We start from the raw sequence: 19,726 nt of genomic DNA, 5'->3' as shown, positions 1-19,726 counted from the left end.
GCAATGTTTGTCGAAAAATTTTATTTCATCATGTTGTGGTGTGAGCTGTATTTCATATCATATTACCATGAATGAACCCGAGTCTTCCTGTCTCAGGAGGAGGTAATGCAATTAATGACTTGGCTGGTAGCAAGAACCTGCCGTGTTTCCTTTCCGATTTCCATCCTGTCAACCTCCGGCGCTGGTAGCATTACAGGTGGTTTTCTAAGTCGTGGTATCTGTCAGGTGCTTCAGAGGAAAAGAGCTTGATTGGTGTATGCTTTTTGCATCGTAGTATTTAGCTAAGATACTAAATCTTGTGAGCTTTAAGTGTACCAATGAAACGAAATCCTGGGAGCCTTTAGCTCTCAGAATTATCCCCCCGATTTTGTATTCAGAAACAGATAGCATTTTAGTTAAATGTAGTATTCACCACACATCTTCAGTATCTCTCTGAGTGATCCTCCCAATTGAAACCACAAAAATGATAGAAATGATGGGTAAAATTAGCACTTCTTTTGCTGGGCAGGCATGAAAAGGATTCTGCTAGGGCTAAAAATGAAATAAAAGCAGACATTCCAGGAGATAAGCAAATATGAAAGCTGTTTTCTCCTGTTAGTTTTTACCAAACCCTGGAGATCTAGAACTTTCTCCCTTAGTGGCTGTACAGAAGGCAGGAGAATACAGTCCCATGTCTTAGGCAAGGCACTAGCTGTGACAGGAGATTTCTGCATGAAGCTGGGACCCCAAAAGACTGCCCTCAGTGAAAGGGTAAATAGGAAATCAACTTAACACCCAAAAGGGGACAATAAAGAAACGTGTCTTCGCCTTGTCACAGGTCTAAAAAATAGAAGAGCTTGACTCTCTCACTCCAAAGCCAAGCCCTGGTCCACCAGTCTCCCTCGCCTGGAAGTTGTTCATCATTGTAAGGAAGTGGTTTTGGAGTTCAGAGGAACAAATTCATTCCTGGTCAGGATGGTCAAGAAACACTTGCAGATATTTGAGCTGAACATTGAAATACATACACACACACACACACGATTTCAAAAAGCAGAGAATGAAGAAAAGATTCCTGGGACAGGGAAGGTGGGAAAAGAGTTTACAGGTAGTTACAGTGCTCAACCTAACAGGCTAGTGTCATACAACTAAGTACAGAACTCTACCTAAGGGAGTTTCTTTTTTCTCTACTTCTGGGAATACTTACTGAAACAGTAGCAGGTTATTTACAGTTTGAGGGATAATTTTAGGAAAATATATTTGCAAGAGGAATTCCCTTTCTTGCATGAATGTCTGTTTTCTAGCTTCTTCATTATGTTTGACATTGAAATCGAACTCTTTTTCTGAGCCCCAAGTTCAGAAAGGTTTAATTTACCGTGACTGCTGTTTACTTACAATGTGTTGTTGTGTCACTAAGTGGAAACTCACTTGTGCACCACACCTCTGTAGTGAGCAGTTACAGCAGGGAGGCCATGAGCCCTGACCCTAAGGAACTGACAGATTCATGGAGGAGGGCGGGGGGGAGGCTTATTAAAGAATTAGAGGATTATAAAAACGAGGAGGAACTTGAGATACAGGCTGAAGGATAGGGAGAGGAGAGTGTTTTGGATGGTGGACACAGCAAAAAAATGAAAGTGTAAAGATGCCACAGTGAGACTGAACATGGGGGCAGAAGTGAAAAAAAGATAAGTGAGCTTTGTAAATGACTAGATGTGGACTGTGTGTGTGTGTGTGTGTGTGTGTACCTACATGCATTTGTAAGTTTAGGTACCAGAGCAGAGATGGCATCACCCCAAAAGATCTTTAACCACCAGTGGCCCGTAGGCTTTAGCATTTAATCCATGGCAGTAGCGTCCACAAGACTAAAAGCAAAGAAATAACTTACCAGCCACTTCAGCTGATTGTGCTACTGCCAGCCATCCTCTCTTGTGCCTTCTGACACGAGAGGCTTAAGTTCCTGTCTCTTCATGACCTTGTGGAGAACCAGAATCATCTCACCCATTTCCAAGGTGATGAGAAGAGTGGTTGCACTGTCACTGATTCTTGTATTGTTCAGTCAAGTCCATGAGCGGTCATGTTCATTTCACTTGTGTTTTGATTTTATGGCTATTAGCAGTTTGGCATTGATTCAGTAAGCATTGAGTCTCACTAAAAGCTAAGTAAAAAAGATTCATTAATTCAACAAAATATTTATAATTACCTTACTCTGTATCAGGCACTGTATTTGGCCCCGAGTATACCAGGAGTGAGTAAAAGAAACATCTCTGCAATCATGGAGCTTATGGTCTTATGGGAGGAGAGTAAAATTTAAGAAACAAGCACAAATAAAAGTGCTGTTGCCATTGTGATGAGTACTATCAACGGCAGAATGCAAAAGGAGAAAATTAAGGGAAATCTTTATTCGGTGGTTAGGGAAGGCCCCTCAGAAAAACTTGATGGTTTTGCTGAAGTCTGAAGATGAAGAGGCCTTAGCCAGAGAGATGAGATGAGTGGGGGCTGGGGACTGGGCAGAGGAGAGACCTTGCTAAGGACCAGAAGCAACCAAGGGGTTCCTCAAAAAGTTAAAGATGGACACTACAACCCAGCAATTGCACTGCTAGGTGTTTATCCAAAGGATACAAAATAGTGATTCGAAGGGTACCTGCACCCCAGTGTTTATAGCAGTAATGTCCATAATAGCCAAAGTATGGAAAGAGTGCAGATGTCTGTCGACTGATGAATGGATAAAGAAGATGTGGGATGGGTGGATGGGTGGATACATACATACAATGGAATAGTACTCTGTACTCTGACAACTATAGAACACTTAAGAAAGAAATTGAAGAAGACACAAAGAAATGGAAAAACATTTCATGCTCCTGGATTGGAAGAACAAATATCTATAAATGTCTGTACTACCCGAAGCAATCTACACGTTTAATGCAATCCCTATCAAAATAACACCAGCATTTTTCACAGAGATAGAACAAACAATTCTAAAATTTGTATGAAACCAGAAAAGACCTCGAATAGCCAAAGTAATGTTGAAAAAGAAAACCAAAGCTGGGGGCATCACAATTCCAGACTTTAAGCTGTATTACAAAGCTGTAATCATCAAGACAGTCTGGTACTGGCACAAAAACAGACACATAGATCAGTGGAACAGAATAGAGAGCCCAGAAATGGACCCTCAACTCTATGGTCAACTAACCTTCGACAAAGCAGGAAGGAATATCCAGCGGAAAAAAGGCCGTCTCTTCAACAAATGGTGTTGGGAAAATTGGACAGCCACAAGCAAAAGAATGAAACTGGACCATTTCCTTACACCGCACACAAAAATAGACTCAAAATGGATGAAAGACCTAAACGTGAGACAGGAGTTCATCAAAATCCTAGAGGAGAACACAGGCAGCAACCTCTTCGACCTCAGCCGCGGCAACTCCTTAACACATCTCCGGAGGCAAGGGAAACAAAAGCAAAAATGAACTATTGGAAGTCATCAGGATAAAAAGCTTCTGCACAGCAAAGGAAACAATCAACAAAACTAAATGGCAACCAACAGAATGAGAGAAGGTATTTGCAAATGACGTTGGATAAAGGTCTAGTATCCAGAATCTATAAAGAACTTACCAGACCTAACACCCCAAAAATAAAAAATCCAGTTAAAAACTAGATGACAGGAACAGACATTTCTCCAAAGAAGACATACAACTATGGCTAACAGACACATGAAAAAATGCTCAACATCACTCGGCATCAGGGCAATACAAATCAAAACCTCAATGAGAGACCACCTCATACCAGTCAGAATGGCTAAAATTAGCAACTCAGGAAACAGCAGATGTTGGTGGGGATGCGGAGAAAGGGGAACCCTCCCACACTGTTGGTGGGAATGCAAGCTGGTGCAGCCACTCTGGAAAACAGGTTCCTCAAAAAGTTAAAAATAGAACTACCCTATGACCCAGCAATTGCACTATTAGGTATTCACCCAAAGGATATAAAAATACTAATTCAGAGGGGCACGTGCACCCCAATGTTTATAGCAGTATTATCTACAATAGCCAAAATACAGAAAGAGCTCAAATGTCCATCAACAGATGAATGGATAAAGAAGATGTGGTATATACATACAATGGAATATTACTCAGACATCAAAAAGGATGAAATCTTGCCAGTTGCAGCGACATGGATGGAACTAGAAGGTATTATGCTAAGCTAAATAAATCAGAGAAAGACAAATAGCATAAGATTTCACTCATGTGGGATTTAAGAAACAAAACAGATGAACATAGAAGAAGGGAGGAAAAATAGAATAAAAATAGAGTGGGAGGCAAACCAAAGGAGATTTTTAACTATAGGGAACAAACTGAGGGTTGCTGGAGGGGAGGGGGCGGGGAGATGGGGTAACTGGGCGGTGGGCATTAAGGAGGGCACGTGATGTAATGAGCACTGGGTGTTCTATGCAATTGATGAATCACTAAATTCTACCTCTGAAACTAATAATACACTTATACATTAACTCGAATTTAAATAAAATTTTTTAAAAGAGCTGATGAATAAATGGATGAGAAGGACCTGGTTCCTGTTCTCTCACATTTTCTGGTAGTAGTGGACACACAAACATTTATGTTACATTGTGACAGGTATGATAACAGTGGTCTGTGTAAGTGCTAACTTAGTTTGTTGGAATCCTGCACCTTGGGAAAGCTTTCTCAAGTGAGAGACACTGAAGCTAGACCTCAAGGATAAATAGGCCTATAAAGGAGTATAGGGAGAAGGTCTTTATACAGCAAATGGATTCAGAAAAAAATGCCTCTGTGTCCTTGATGTTACTAATTTTGAGGGGGGCGGCTATATAGGTATTGAAAATTATTTCTAGAACTTAAGCCCAGAAAACATAAATAATTGAAATAAAATGCAGGAATGATCACATTCAGAAAATTGGATTTTCAGAGCGCCTGGGTGGCTCAGTTGGTTAAGCAACTGCCTTCGGCTCAGGTCATGATCCTGGAGTCCCTGGATGGAGTCCCGCATCGGGCTCCCTGCTCGGCAGGGAGTCTGCTTCTCCCTCTGACCCTCCCCCCTCTCATGTGCTCTCTCTCATTCTCTCTCTCAAATAAATAAATAAAATCTTTAAAAAAAAAATCTTTAAAATCTTTTAAAAAAAATTGGATTTTCAGTTTTGTCTGTTTTATAAAACATTTTAATATGGTAAATGCATGGTTTTGTTACCCTGTCTTTTAAAGATTGGCATGTGTAGAAAGCAGCTTTTGAAAGACTGGCTTTTTTGTTTCGAGGCATTTATTTATTTATTTTTTTTAAGATTTTATTTATTTATTTGACAGAGAGAGAGATAGCGAGAGCAGGAACACAAGCAGGGGGAGTGGGAGAGGGAGAAGCAGGCCTCCCGCCAAGCAGGGAGCCCGACGTGGGACTCGATCCCAGGACCCTGGGATCATGACCCGAGCCGAAGGCAGATGCTTAACGACTGAGCCACCCAGGCGCCCGGCATTTATTTTTTTTAATTGTGGAAGAATGCAAACAGGAAAATAGAAGAGTGTAATGGATTGCCATATACCTGTCACCTAAATACAACATTTTTCCATAGCTTCATTTTTTGAGTGAAGTATTTTAAAAACATACTTCCCCCCAAACACAGAAATACACATTTCTTTAAAAATAAGAACATTTTCCTGTGTAACCATAAAGCCATTGTCAGGACTAAAAATGTTAACAATAATTCTTTGATATGACTTAAACCAATCTCCTTCCTTCCCTCCCTCCCTCCCTCCCTCCTTCCCTCCCTCCCTCCCTCCCTCCCTCCTTCCCTCCTTCCCTCCTTCCCTCCTTCCTTCCTTCCTTCCTTCCTTCCCCTGTCTAAGTAGGCTCTACGCCCAACATGGGGCTTGAACTCATGACCCAGAAATCAAGAGTCAAAAACTCCACTGACTGAGCCAGCCAGGCATCCCCCTAAACCAGTCCTTGTACAAGTCTCCCCAGTTATCCCCCAATGAAATGAGTCTACAGAACACCTTTCATTGAATCCTGTCTCTTTGTTCTCTTAATCTGGATTAATTCCCTCAGCCCGCCCCACCTTTTATTTTTCCTATATATTTTCTTGTTGGAAACGGGGCTATTGTCTGCTTACTGCCCCACCTTTTGGATTTGTCTATGTCCTCTTCCCCAGATTGCCTATAAGCTGGAAATTAGGTCTAAAACCATTCAGGTTATCTGTTTATTCTTTTTTTTTTTTAAGTATAAAGAAATACCATAAAGAAGTTCCATATTTTCACTTCCAGGATAACTTCTGTTCCTTCCTGTCCTCCCTTCCTCCCCGTCTTCCTTCTCCTTTCCCCCTCCCTCCCTTCTCCCTCCACACACAAGAATATAGAATTACAAAATTTGAATATTACAGAAGTACCAAAAGATACAAAACAAATTGAGAACTCCTCTCCACCTTTCCCCAAAGTCAACCACTGATGATTGTTTTTGCTTTAATACATGAAAGGCTGATTTTTTTTTAATCACCTCAAAGATGATTTTTGGTGTAAAGAGACTCATATGGCTTTCTAGACAGTGTTCCATTTTTGAAATTCTAAAAGAGTGTCTTTTATTTTTTTTTTAAGATTTTATTTATTTATTTGAGAGAGCACAAACCAGAGGGAGGAGCAGGCTCCCCGCTGAGCAGCACCCCCCCCCAGGATCAAGACCTGAGCCACCCAGGCGCCCCAAAGAATGTCTTTTAAATGCAATTCTCAAATGATTCAAAACTGCTAATATTTCCATTTTATTACCATGAAACTATACAATTCTACTTCTCCGCTTAGTGACTCCACACAGACAGCCAAGGAAACCGATGACCATCTGACTGAGCCCAAACAGGAGCTCCAGAATCCCCACAAGTAGTAGGCCTAAAAACACTGAGAAATGGATCACCCTGTGTTTGTTTTCTTTAGAATTGAAGTGCAAGGTATATTTTCTCCAGTCACTGGCCATGAAGCCATCGATGGTGAGATTACTGAAATCAGTAGGAGCGAGGCAAGACTCACTAAAGAACCACTGCAGATTGAAGGATTCTGGATGAATGTCACTGAAATGAAAGAAACGATATAAGATTTTCAGGAATATCACTTACCATGAAAAGAATGCATCATCGTGCCCAGAAAAGGGCAAGTATACTAAAACAGCAAGTCCTTTGAAATACTGTGCCCAGAAGCTACAGCTAAGATCTGGGTTTCTGATCATCTCTCCATATACTCTGACAGCTACAAAACTTTTATTGAGTATCTGTCCATCCTCTAACCAGCATTTCTATAGTACCTACTCTTGGGTTGAACCATATGAAATTTTCTATGTCAGAAATGGTCGAATATTCTTAATCTCACATGATTCAACCTAATTATACAGGCGGTCCTCTACTTGCTAAAGACAGGTAAATTAAGGAGCCCCCCCCCCTTGCACGGAACTCAATTCTTAGTACAAAACTGCAGTGTTGCATCTGCTCTTAAACTGGCTATACAACTTTTACTGACAAAAGGCATGTTAAAAAATGTCTGATTAAAGGGATTTGTACCCATTGTAACAAGGTATGGAAGATGAGAGACTTCTAGCCTAAACGCCATCTGCCCTAAGATGATTTTCCCCCCGGTTTTTCTAGAGTAAGGCTAAGTATTCTTAGAGAGTTTGCATTTCTGGATACCAACAACTGACATTTATCCTGGGAAGACAACAGTATCTTCAACACATGGAATGGGAGTATGCTTTTTGCAGTTTGCTGCAAGCATAGGATCCGTCTTGTAACTGCGTTACTATGTCTCCCCAGTTGCAGTGGCTCTTATCTCCAGAGCTTAGCCTGGTGCCTGGTGAGTTATTCTCTCCTAAGGGCCAAATGTGTAGAGCATCTGTGCTTGAAATGTCTTATTTTAAACTATAGATCTACTAGGAAAGGGTTTTTTTTTTTAATTTTGAGTCACAACAACTGCAGTATGCAAATTTTGAGAGATTTTTCTTTCTTAAGGTAGCAAGAGAAAAGGAGGGGGATTTTTTTTTTTTTCATGTAATTATAAAAGCGAATTCTGGTTCTTATCCAAACTGAGCAACATACAGATAACCAAGAGTCAGATTGTTTTTTTCTTCCAGTTTTACAGGTTGTGCCTGGATTCAGGCACAGAACCATGTGACAAGTCTGAAATGAGCCACTTACAAGTAACTCCTCAATACTGTCACTATATGAGTTAACCTTGATCCATTCCCATGCCTGCAGTATACTTATAGTACTTCTGCATGAATCCATCAACTGCTTTTGTTTCTTTTAGAGCTTATAAGTAAGGCTCTAGATTTTATGTATTGCGTTTTTATTCCATTTTTTAAATTATAAAGGTAACACATGATTAGGACTGAGAACCTGAGTTAGTTCGGAAGTGTAGAAATTTAGTGCTCCCTTCACTTCCCCAGGGCGTCCCCCGTGGCCATTCTTCAAGGATAAAAGTTAAGTTTCTGGTGTATATTTCTAGAAATTCTTTAGACACAGACACACACACAGCCATGGGATAAGCCATCTGAGTCAAGTACTCCTTTTGGACAAGATTCCTGCCCTTCCTGCCCGCCCCCCCCCAAACCATTCTGAGTGTTTCCTCCATTTCTGTGGGATTGTACCAAGTGGCATTAAGGCGCTAAATCCCTAAGAACCTGTGTTCCACTCATTCCATCAAAGCACAGCATGGCTCCGTGTCAGCACCACACTATTCTCATGGAACTAGCTGCAGCATGTAAGACAATCTGTGAAAATCAGGATACTCACGTCAAGTTATTGAATGAAAATTCACAACTGGAAGTGCTGTTCTCTTGCGAGTTACAAATGAGAGGACCTTCCGAGAGAGCCTGGATAGATACCAACATGCAATACACAGCACCAATGACCGTGATTACATTCAGAAGTGATGACAGAAGCATCTGGAAAATAAAGGAGATTTGGCACACGTTCTTACGTGTTCCTGGTCTGTTTCGAGACTCAGCAGCAGGTGCAGGCTTCTGATAACTGCTGCTGGTCTCCAGTGCCCTCGTGGTCCTAGGTCTTAAGATCTCCATTTGATTAGGTCTGAATTATCAAAGAACAAGGAGGGCAAAGTCTCTGCCGTTTGATTAGATTTATTAAAAGATTGTTGGGCTTGCTACTGTCTCCAGAAAATCTGCACCTTTATATACCTGAGTCTTGTCTGTTTCGAGAGACCACTCACATCTGGTACCTCCTCCCCATTCTGTGTACTTCCTACTCCACAGAACCTGGATTAGATCCTAACCACCCACATTTTGGTGTCTGATCTTCTGACTCCCAACTCTTTCATCCAGATTTGGCCCTGATGCTGTGAGTGGGTAGTGGTCCCCATTCTGCAGGGATCAATCAATAGTGTAGTGTTAAGCGGAGTTTCTCAACCTCAGCACTGCTGACATTGGGCATTTTGTTTTGGGGCCTTTCCTGTATATTCTGGGATGTTTGGCAGCATTCCTGGTCTCTACCCACTAGATACCAGTAGCAGTCCCACCACCCCTCCAAACTGTTGACAACCAAATGTGTCCCGGACACTGCTGAATGTCCCTCTGGGGGGCAGAACTGCCCCTGATGGAGAACTGTATTGTGTTAGGGAGAAAGACTGTAAGCCTTTAAGCACCTTTCATTTCATGAAAGGGAGTCAGAGAAAGCAGGAAAAAAGCATGGAATTTGCCAATAGGAAATGTTATGGCCCAAGTGAATGTTGGTATATGTGTATGCTTTCCAAAAAAAAGCTCTATGTTGCTTCAGTGAAGTTGTTAGTCAATGATAATTATGACTTAAAATCTGCAGAGATGAAGGAATACTTGTCCTTTTCCTTGGATGCAATAATACTACCACTTCCAGAGGGTTTAGGAGACCTGGCTTAAGTGAGTAGGCAGAAGAAGTGGCTTCCTTATGTACCTTACGCATGTTGTGGGATATTGGGCTTTACATATATTATCTCATTTAACCCTTTCAATAACCCCAAGAGATAGATACTATTATTCCCACTTTATGGATGAGAAAAATATAATTCAGGGAGGTTGGCAAACTTGTCAGAATCTCACAGCTGAGAAATGCTAGTGCTCAGATTTTAATCACTACACCAGAATTCATCGAGCTGAAAGCGCAGAATGATGGACTTGGGGTCTAATTCAAATCCAGATTCTTCCACGCTACTGTGGACTGTGCCAGTTAATTTGCTCATCAAGAAGTGCACTATTTATATTTTGGTCATTTATTATTTCTAACTTCTTATCACTACAAAGGGGCCTGGCTTTAGAACTGATCCTGTGGGGGTTCATGTAAATGACTCCACAAAACCAAAGCATGTGGAAACAAAACCAAGAATTGGACAAAGGGAAGGAGCAAGGAACAGTTAAAGTACAGGAAATAGTTGGAACAGTTAATACAGGAGATAAACCTTAGTGACCCCATCTTCCACCTTAAGATCTAGCCTTTATCACCTTTATGATGTCTTGGTCTTTTCTAGACTTGGAAGATACATAATATGACTTAAACATCAGTCTCTCCATGACTGCCACAAAGTGAGAAAAGTGCCTAGGAACACTTTATTGCATATAATCAATATAAGCTGGAAATTTTAAATAAATAGCCAGCACCACTATTATTAATGGAGCATGAGCTGTATTATATAGCACCCCCCGCCCCTGGCACTCCAGAATTCCTGTAGCTCCTTGGCACATAATAATCTGTAATGTTGCTGAAGCATGAATTCCAATGATTTTCAAGGTTGGTATGGGGAAGAAAATCCTGCTGAGTTAAGCCCCACACCTGCATGAAAAGGTGTCTTGCTTATTTTCAACGTACGGCCCTCCAAGGACAGAAAAAACCTAAGCGATCGTTGAAAAGATGACTTGTCATTAAAGACATGTGGGGGGAAAAGATTCTTAATGGAAATACGATTTGAGACAAAAATTTAGGGAAGTGTTCTGATATTTTAGAGTTCAGGGATTAGAAATATCTCAAGATGTCTTTCTCAAGAATGTAAGTAGAATATAGAGGTAAGACAAAGTCAAACTGCAAATTATAATTTAAAAAGAAAAGTGCCAGAGAGCGGAAACTGAAAACTAATATTTATTGATATTAGTTATCATAGTTATCATTAGTTATCTTAGTGGTTTTGAGAGACTTAAATAAGGTTGTAGAGTTGGAAGTGTTCTGAGCATAGTAACAGAAGGTTAAATATTCACTTCCTTTACTTTTAACTTAGTTATAATTTTATACATAATGGGTGCACAGTAAAAGTTTGGTGTTTAAGTCATATCGTGTATCTTCCAAGTATCTATGGTGTATCAGGAACAAAGATGGACTATCAACAATTAGCAAAGTAATTATAATCCTAGATAAATATCAAATGTCAGAAAAGGGTAATTTTTAAAAATATAAATATGTAATACAGATATAAATATGCACGCTTTTAAACAGTGGGTCTCCCCCCTGGGGTTGCATTGGAATCACCTAGGGTGCTTTTGAAAAATACTGAATCTCTGGGGGCCACCAGGCATTGATATTTTTAAGATCATTCTGGGTGATTCTAATGTTCTCCTAAGGCTGAGCACCATTGTTTTCAAAGCTCAGCCGGGAATATTTACTATGACTGCTTGTTTATTGATCTACCCCCCGCCCTTAGAGAATTATTAGAGTCCTCAGTGTTACTTAATAACAATGGCCATGGCATAAATAGTGTAAAGATTGTGAATTTTGGAGTCTGATAGATTTGGATAAAAATTCACCTACTTACCAGCTGTACTACCCTGGCAAATTATTTGCTTTCTCTGAGGATCAATTTCTCAGCCAATGAAACAGAGACCATAATATTTCCCACTTAGTGGTTTTGAGAGAATTAAATAAGGTTGTAGAGTTGGAAGTGTTCTGAGCATAGTAACAGAAGGTTAACAAATATTCACTTCCTTCACTTTTAACTTAGTTACAATTTTATACATAATGGGTGCACAGTAAATGTTTGAAAAAAATAACCATTGTCTCCTTTAACTGGATAAGGACAAATTATTCTGATCCTAGCAAAGCCATCTTTCATAGAATTGAGGGTACACTTTCCCGAAGTCTTTATACACATCACGAAAATAACAAGTATTCAAGAATTATGAAATTGATTACAGCTCTGGGTGTGCCTTCCAAATCTCCTTTCTTTGAAAACCTTTAGGTAGTGAAACTGGAGATTGAGGAAAGGTCTGAAGACCTGACTCCAAAGCTAAATTCTTATGGGGACAAAAAGAAAAAAGAAAAACTTCACACTTTCCATAATATCATGTAATCGTTGTAAATTGCACGTTTCTATGGCTATGGTCCTGCCACTGACTGGGCAGATACTGATGACTCATCAGTCACCAACTCTTCTTGTGCTCTGGCTCCGGGGGATGGCACCATACTCACTCCAGTTCTGTTGTTGCAGCACGCTCTTTTTCTTGCTGCCAAGGACATTGTTGTTGCTGGAATGGCCTGGAAATCACATCAACAGGAACGATGAATGTGATTACTTGTCATCAGATGGAAAAAGCACTCATCACCACCTCCCACAGTTGTGGGAAATCAGGGCTCAAGAGAACAAAAGGGGAAATTTGGCAATATCCCTTGATCTCCTGCACTTTGGGATCCCCATTTCAACCACAAAGATTAAAGTGGGGGAGGGCTGGGACATCTCAGGATAACAGCTTCAAACTCTTCCATCTACATTCTTACTCTCATCTTTAGAGAGACTTGGATTTTAAATGGATTAGAATGAGTTAGTTATTCATTGTTTTGGAAGGAATGTTTCTGAAAGAATTGTTTGCATCATCCAAAATTCTCTTTTTTTTTCCTTTTTTCTTTCTTCCTCTTCCTTTTTTTTTTTTTAAGTTACTATAATCTATGACCACTTACCCAATTTCCCAAAAATTGTATAAATTAATCTGGCAAGCATCCAGAAAAGGAATTGTTTGGTTGGCAGTTGGGAACTAAGAATTCTGTCCCCACCCTCTCCCACTTCCTAACTTCCCTCCTACCCCCTGATTTTGGGAAAATTTTTGGGAAAAAATTTCCCAACCCCTGGTTTAGAGAGGGTCACCACCATCTCGCCCGTCACCAAGTTTATGACCGGAGAATTATTTTTGGTTCCACGTTCTCCTTTCTGCTCATGGATCCATGACAGGTCATGAGCTCACTTTTTGGGAATCCTGCATATAGAGCCTTCTATGTCAAGGGAGAGGCACATTGCTGAGGAAAACTGTGAGAAATGATGCCGCATTCTCAGGATTAGGTTTCAATTTTGAGTAATATCTAGTCAGTAGCCATGACTAGAAATTCTTACTGGAAAAAGTTTTGTATCATTGAAGAGTGAAATGTAAATCATTTCCTTCCACTGTAGAAATTTTAGCCGTGAGCTTTTTCTGCTCTCTCAGCACAACTGCCCTAAAGCAGTTCTCTCTTCTTCTTCCCACTCTTGTTTTCTAATGTTTTATTGAGTTCTAACAACAGGCCAGGTACTGTTGTAGGTGTTGAACATGGTTCAGTTCATTCCAGCCTCGTAACAATCCCATGAGGTAGGCACTAGTATTACTCCCAGTTTACCAAGGAAAAAACTGAGACACAGCAAGTTTGAGTTACTGACCTAAGAAAGTGGATGAGTGGGGATCCAAAGCTAGGCATTTGGGGTCCAGAGCCCAGACTTTGAACCATGACTCTACACTGGCCAATTCTGACAGTTCTCTCTTCCTCCATAGAGTCTATTCATTCTCATCCTCCCCCCCACACCACCACCTGATTCATCTCATCGTCCTCCTTACTGCTCTTTCCCTGATGCTTCTTTTCAAGCCCACATCCACCTTTGTTCTTTTAGAACAGGTCTAAGATCTGCAGCTTACAAGGCAGCTTTCCTGACAAACTTCACCCCGTTCTGACCGTGTGCTGACTCCATGTCACTTGTAGAGAAGAGTATTGTAAGCAAGCTTTGCTTATATATTGCCTTGAACACCAACACTCTTATAATTCAGGGGGCACAGGTATGTATGACAACCCAGCCACTCTAGGGCATAGCTTGAGAGCCCAGAAGAAAAGGAAAAATAAATTTTAGCTCCCAAATAGGTGTTAGCATTCATGGGCTAAGCTTCCTTTGTTGTACTCATAAGCTATACTATCTTCTGAATTTAAGGAACAAATAATTTAGAACAGAAACCGGCAAACTGTGGCCCACCATCTCTTTTTTTATAAATAAAGTTTTATTTGAATACAGCCATGCCCATTTACTTACATATTGTGCATGGCTGCTTTCACAGTGGTACAGTTGAATAGTTGTGAGAGAGACTGGATTGCAAAGCTGCAAATACTCACTATCTGGCTCTTTATAGAAAAAATTTCCCAACCCCTGATTTAGAAATGTAATGAGTCCGTTAAAGGTGGAACAACATTAAGTTACAGCTTAAATGGATAAATCATTCCATTTTCCTTATTGATGTAAATTAAACTTTAACTTTCTGGAGGATTAATTTATCTCAGAAAGGCTGAACATTTACTTTTGTAGTTCTTCTCCCTTGCAAAGGTGTTTTATAAAGTAATAATGGCTTGCAGTATATGAATCCTCACCCAGTTGACTTCATGACATCTTAACACATCTTTATTCCATCATTATAGGTAACTTGATAATTCACTGTATTTCAACCATTTTGTCCATTCAAAGTTTTGGAAGTTGGAGGGGCTCTTTATAAGATGGACAATAAAATGTGATTTTATTTTATTTTTTTTAAGTCATTTCTGTACCCACCATGGGGCTCGAACCCACAACCTAGAGATTAAGTTGCACCCTCCACCGACTGAGACAGGCACCCCTGGACAGTAAAATATGAAAGTATGTGTGTGCATATGTAACTGAATTATAATAAATCTTCCAGATAATCTCCTGTGAAAATGAGTAATTAGGAAAATACTCTTTCTCTTCAATTCTTAAGCACGCTTGAATGCATGAGTTTTTGTGAAATTAAAAATCTTGATAGACATTTGTTTTTATAAAAAAGTATACTACTTTTGTTGAACAATACTTGTTCATTTTTTTTAATAGAAACCCATACTTTTATCCAGCTTTAGAAGTAAGGTAGTAGGGGCGCCTGGGTGGCTCAGTTGGTTAAGCGACTGCCTTCGGCTCAGGTCATGATCCTGGAGTCCCGGGATCGAGTCCCGCATCGGACTCCCTGCTTGGCGGGGAGTCTGCTTCTCCCTCTGACCCTCCCCCCTGTCATGCTCTCTCATTCTCACTCTCAAATAAATAAATAAAATCTTTAAAAAAAAAAGAAGTAAGGTAGTAAACAATTTTACAAATGAAGTAATAGAAAGCTTTTAGATCATTAAAACTCGGACAGAATGCAACTTTTGGGATTTTTCTAAGTACTTGAACATGAGAGTAACACAAAGCCGTAGTTCATCATAAATATAAAAACTACATTTTGAGAATTCTTGCTGTACATAATATCTTCTAATTTGGTTAACGTTCAACAATTTGTTAAGACTTTAGTAACTGATAAATTATCGTTATGTAATAAGCACACTCAATGAATAAGCATGATTAAGATCGGACTTCCAACTGATCTCACATAAAAATAAAGTGTCCTTTATATTTTTTAGAGGAAACATTTCAAGTCTTTCTTTTTAGTACCTGAAAAAAAAAAATAACATGTATTGATTTTTCCACTTAGCAGACAATGATTGTAGATAATTATGTAATATCTACTCTTAGTCATGGTTTCAAAAGATGAAAATGTTCACCTCTCTTTTCACTAAATCATAAAACCATAAAATGAATGTGTATTTTATGAAGTAATCAATAATGAATTCCATAGTTATTATTAGCTACTTCCTGCAAAATCCCCTGTTTTTGAAGAAAATTTAAAATGCCACAGCAATTTTAGAAAGATTTCAAGAGCTATGACAAGAGTACTCTCACAGGTAGTGAATGCTTCCTTATTAACTTTTCTGCATGTTTACAAGTATACGAAGAGTTCAATATTTTGAATGATTCCCTTTGAAAAAGATATTCTTTCACATTCTATTTATAGCCAAGGAGCATGAAGATGTATCTGTACTCTGAACCCTTCTATCACCTAGCAGTCTGCTTGTGAGCCTAGTCTATAGTTTGAGGCTCAGTCTATAAAATGCCTATTGAAATTTTCAGGTAGTTTGCTGCCTTGATGACCTTCTACGGTACTGCGTAATAGAGATCCCACATGTGATTCCGGGTCTTCATTAATATTTACTGAGGATGATAAAGTAAACCTAGTCCTAGAACCAAGAAGTCCAGATTTTCTGGAACTGTTTTGCAGATTTATTTCACCTTTCTATGCTTCTGTTTCCTGGCCACTTAAATTTATGGATTGGGTTATGGATTTTATCTTTCCCCTCTGTCACCTGGAGACAGCTGTTGAGGATTATGGTGCTAATACTAGTGGAAAACAGAGCTTTGGAATCAGATAAATCTGGAATTGAGTTTCACACCTACTATGCGCCTTGTTAACAGTCCTAACCTTCTGTTTGCTGATCTGTTAAAATACAAATGGTAATATCTGCTTAGCCAGATTATTAGATGAAATGAGATAGTGTAAACCCAGTAGCTGGCACTTAAGAGTACTCTCTGTGCACCCTTCTCTGTCTTCACCCCCTCACCTTCCTCCCCTCCCCCCACCAACATAAACACACATGGAATGTAGGTGTGTACAATCACCAACTCAGGCTCCATTAATGCGAGCAAGAAATTGTTTTTAACTGAGACAGGTTTTGTAGTAGAGCCAATTTATAGTTAAAAAGACGTGACTTATTCTAAATGGATTGTTTTAACTGAGGAACTTTTGGGGCCTCGTGGAAATTGCCCTCATTGGTTAGACTTGGCGAGCTGCTCCTGTCTTTGGGTCTAAGCAAGATGCAAGGAAGCTCATGCTATTTAAGTGGAGAGAAGCTTCTAGAAGGGCAGAAAGCAGACACAAGGATTGGCAGTTGCATCAGGGCTGAGCACTGTTGATCACTTTCTCTCAGCCTGGAAGGGAACTCTCAGGGTTGTTTGAAGAAATAGCCCCTCTGCCTAAAGCAAGGTGAATAGATTGCTCACGATGTTAGAGGGAAAGAAACCATCGACTTTTGGGGAATGCTTCCTAAAATGGCTTTTTGGGGCCAATGTGGTCTCAAATCCAGTGTGCCAGCCAAAGGACAAATTTTTTTTTTTCTCATTAAACTTTTGTTTTAATGGGTCTCAAAATCCTGTGACAGATTTTTGGTCAAGTTGTTTTCATTAAAAAGTACTGATTTTAAAAACAAATAACTTTGTGTAAGGACAAATTTTTATCTAAAGTTTAACATGTAATGACCCAAGAACGTTTTCATAAAGTCTGGGCTAAGACCAGCAGCGGTAACTCATCACCACTGAAACGCACACAGGTTCAAACAAAAGCTCATTTCTCGGACATTAACCAGACTCCCTTAGGTACCACTTACCACTCCCGTATTCCTGGAGTGAATACTTAGAGACTAGTATTGGCAAAGGAAAGCTGAGGGAAGGGATTCAAAACACCTTGAACACTAACTTTAAAGCTTAGAAGAACGGCATAACACATGTGAAGAAATAGGATAGGTAACAATCCAACCAACTTTTATCAAATTATTAATTTTTTTGCCCAAACTCCCTAGTCCATACCACAGTTTATTTAAATTGTCATTCTTCACTGATGAGGGTATAAATTAATACCATTCCACTGCTCCTGACAGTATCCTGAGCCAAGACATAGTCCACTGTAAAGCTGAAAGATGGTGTTTAGGAGTTTGGTAAAATAGGCAGTCCTTTCTCCAAATCAAGCCAAATAAATGTTACTCACCATCAGACCTGCTCCTATAATCCCTGGGAACAACCACTCAAAGCAAGAGATGGGGTTGTGAAAAAATTGGCCTCCATCCACAAAGTTGACAATTAGAGGGATTGCATTGAGAACTATTCCCAATAGAAGTAGAACAAGCAAGCTGAATCCACTGCAGGATGTCCACCCTTCACAGCAGGTCATGGTCACCCCCTGGTTCAGTGAGAAACCCTTGTCAAAGTGGCTGCTGGCATGGCACTGTCTTGCCTTTTATCCTGAGCCTTCTGGTTAAAGTCTAGAACTTATGAAAAATAACTGCAGGAAGTTCAGAGTCCATCCAGTAGGGCAGGGCAGGGCATTATTATGAGAACTGTTACAGGAAGTAAGTTGGATTTCTTTTTTTTTTTTTTCAGTTTGTTATATATTTATTAACGACAACTATTTATAGTTTATAAAAAAATTGCCCTGATATACACAAAAATTTCCTGATAATGGTTATTAAAAACAGCTACTCCCACCCACTCCCCTTGTGTCCACCTCAATAGTCAATCTACACTGGCTTAATCTGGAAATGTAATCCAGTAAGACTGAAGACAAAACACTTCAGGTCCTGCGCAAGATAATAAAATACCTGTAAGCCTTCTGGACCCTTGGATTGAGTGACATCAATAAGATAGCCAATTTTTGATGTTGTTAAAGAAACGTGTTCATCTCCAATGACAATTTCGAACTCCTGCCAGCCCACCCTATCAGGAGGAGGCCACAGAGCATCATCCTTTCTGGTTATCATGCTGCCAACAATTATTCTCCTCAATATCTCCATTGCACTTTGATGTACATAAGCCCCATCGTGACATCATTTGTGTAATTGCAATAGATGCCACATCTCGATTTCTCATCAGGTGGGAACTGAAACTACAGGAATCTGAGGTCAAACTTGCCCTTGTGACCCACGTAATAATGCAGATAAAGGTCACTCTCCCTGGCTCCATAGGGGAAGGAAGGTGGGAAAAAAAATCTGTAGTTTCTGTTAGATACATTTATGCAAGAAAATAAAGAGATGAAAACTAAAAAAAAAAAAAAAAAAGGAAAAAAGGAGAAAAAGGATGGGTTTAGGATATGTTTCCTTAATTTACATTTTACTAGTATGCCTTATAAAAAGTAAAAACAAGAATATCCATTTTATAAAAAGTATGTTTTCCTGTTGTATTGATATTATTACCACCTATGGAAGTTCCTTATTTTGAAAATGTTCAATAAGAAAATGAACATATATGAAACAGAAAATAATTTTCTCTGCTGCAAATGTTCTTGATTCATCAAAACGTTAGGGCTCGGTTTCAGACTGTATTCTCACATACACAAAATTAAGAAATTTTTTTGATTTCATATTTTTCCAGTCTTATAGATGAATCCATTTAGATGTGGCCTGTCCAAGGCTAGTGGGAGTTTCCATTAACACTGGAAGACTGACAGTATTCAAGTATGGAAACCAGAATGAAACGGGAATAGGAGAAAGATGGAGGGGCAGATAGATTATCATGTCTTACTTTCTTCGAACCTTGAGCACTTACTTGGTTATGCCCAGTATATTTCTGGCCTCTGGCTTCATGTTGTCTCCCTACTAGTTTGTGAGTGCCTCAAGAAAAGTTTCCGTCAGTTGGGATAGGCTTTTAAATACCAAAGTTCTCACTCATGCTAACTGGCCGTCGTAGATCAACAAGAGGGCTCTGTTTATGGTTGTTACTGAGAGTTTCAGGGGCACAAACCACTTCTATCCCAGCTTTCACAATTGTGGAAGCAGAATAAAAAGATGTGGTGAGCCACATACTGGGTCTGAACGTTTTTTTGTCCAAAAGAGATCCACATCATGTCTTTTCACATTTTCTTGGCC

General features: G+C 39.7%; 1 protein-coding gene and 1 pseudogene across 1 annotated transcript; both read right to left on the bottom strand.

The window, feature by feature from the left end:
• Window positions 1-6,718: 6,718 nt before the first annotated feature.
• Window positions 6,719-18,131, bottom strand: TM4SF20 (transmembrane 4 L six family member 20). The gene is made up of 4 exons (XM_006741689.2): window positions 17,854-18,131; window positions 12,404-12,469; window positions 8,756-8,907; window positions 6,719-7,045 (listed from the first exon to the last, which is right to left on the bottom strand). The coding sequence occupies exons 1-4, from the start codon at window positions 18,034-18,036 to the stop codon at window positions 6,757-6,759; spliced, it is 690 nt and encodes a 229-aa protein (XP_006741752.1). The 5' UTR covers window positions 18,037-18,131; the 3' UTR covers window positions 6,719-6,756.
• A 251-nt stretch (window positions 18,132-18,382) lies between these two features.
• On the bottom strand, window positions 18,383-19,444 carry LOC102736287 (protein mago nashi homolog pseudogene; annotated as a pseudogene).
• Between the last annotated feature and the right edge of the window lie 282 nt (window positions 19,445-19,726).

This window comes from Leptonychotes weddellii, chromosome 3, assembly GCF_054177405.1.
Source record: "Leptonychotes weddellii isolate Sample4059 chromosome 3, ASM5417740v2, whole genome shotgun sequence".
Lineage (NCBI taxonomy): Eukaryota > Metazoa > Chordata > Mammalia > Carnivora > Phocidae > Leptonychotes > Leptonychotes weddellii.
The sequence above is the reverse complement of the archived record's forward strand: the minus strand, read 5'-3'. Positions and strand labels throughout refer to the sequence as shown.

Coding starts and splice junctions, on each gene's coding strand:
- TM4SF20 (XM_006741689.2), bottom strand. CDS start 18,036: ATGACCTGCTGTGAAGGGTGGACATCCTGCAGTGGATTCAGCTTGCTT. Junction 12,470..17,853: donor TTATAGGAGCAGGTCTGATG/GTGAGTAACATT, acceptor TGTGATTTCCAG/GCCATTCCAGCAACAACAAT. Junction 8,908..12,403: donor GCTGCAACAACAGAACTGGA/GTGAGTATGGTG, acceptor TTTATTTTCCAG/ATGCTTCTGTCATCACTTCT.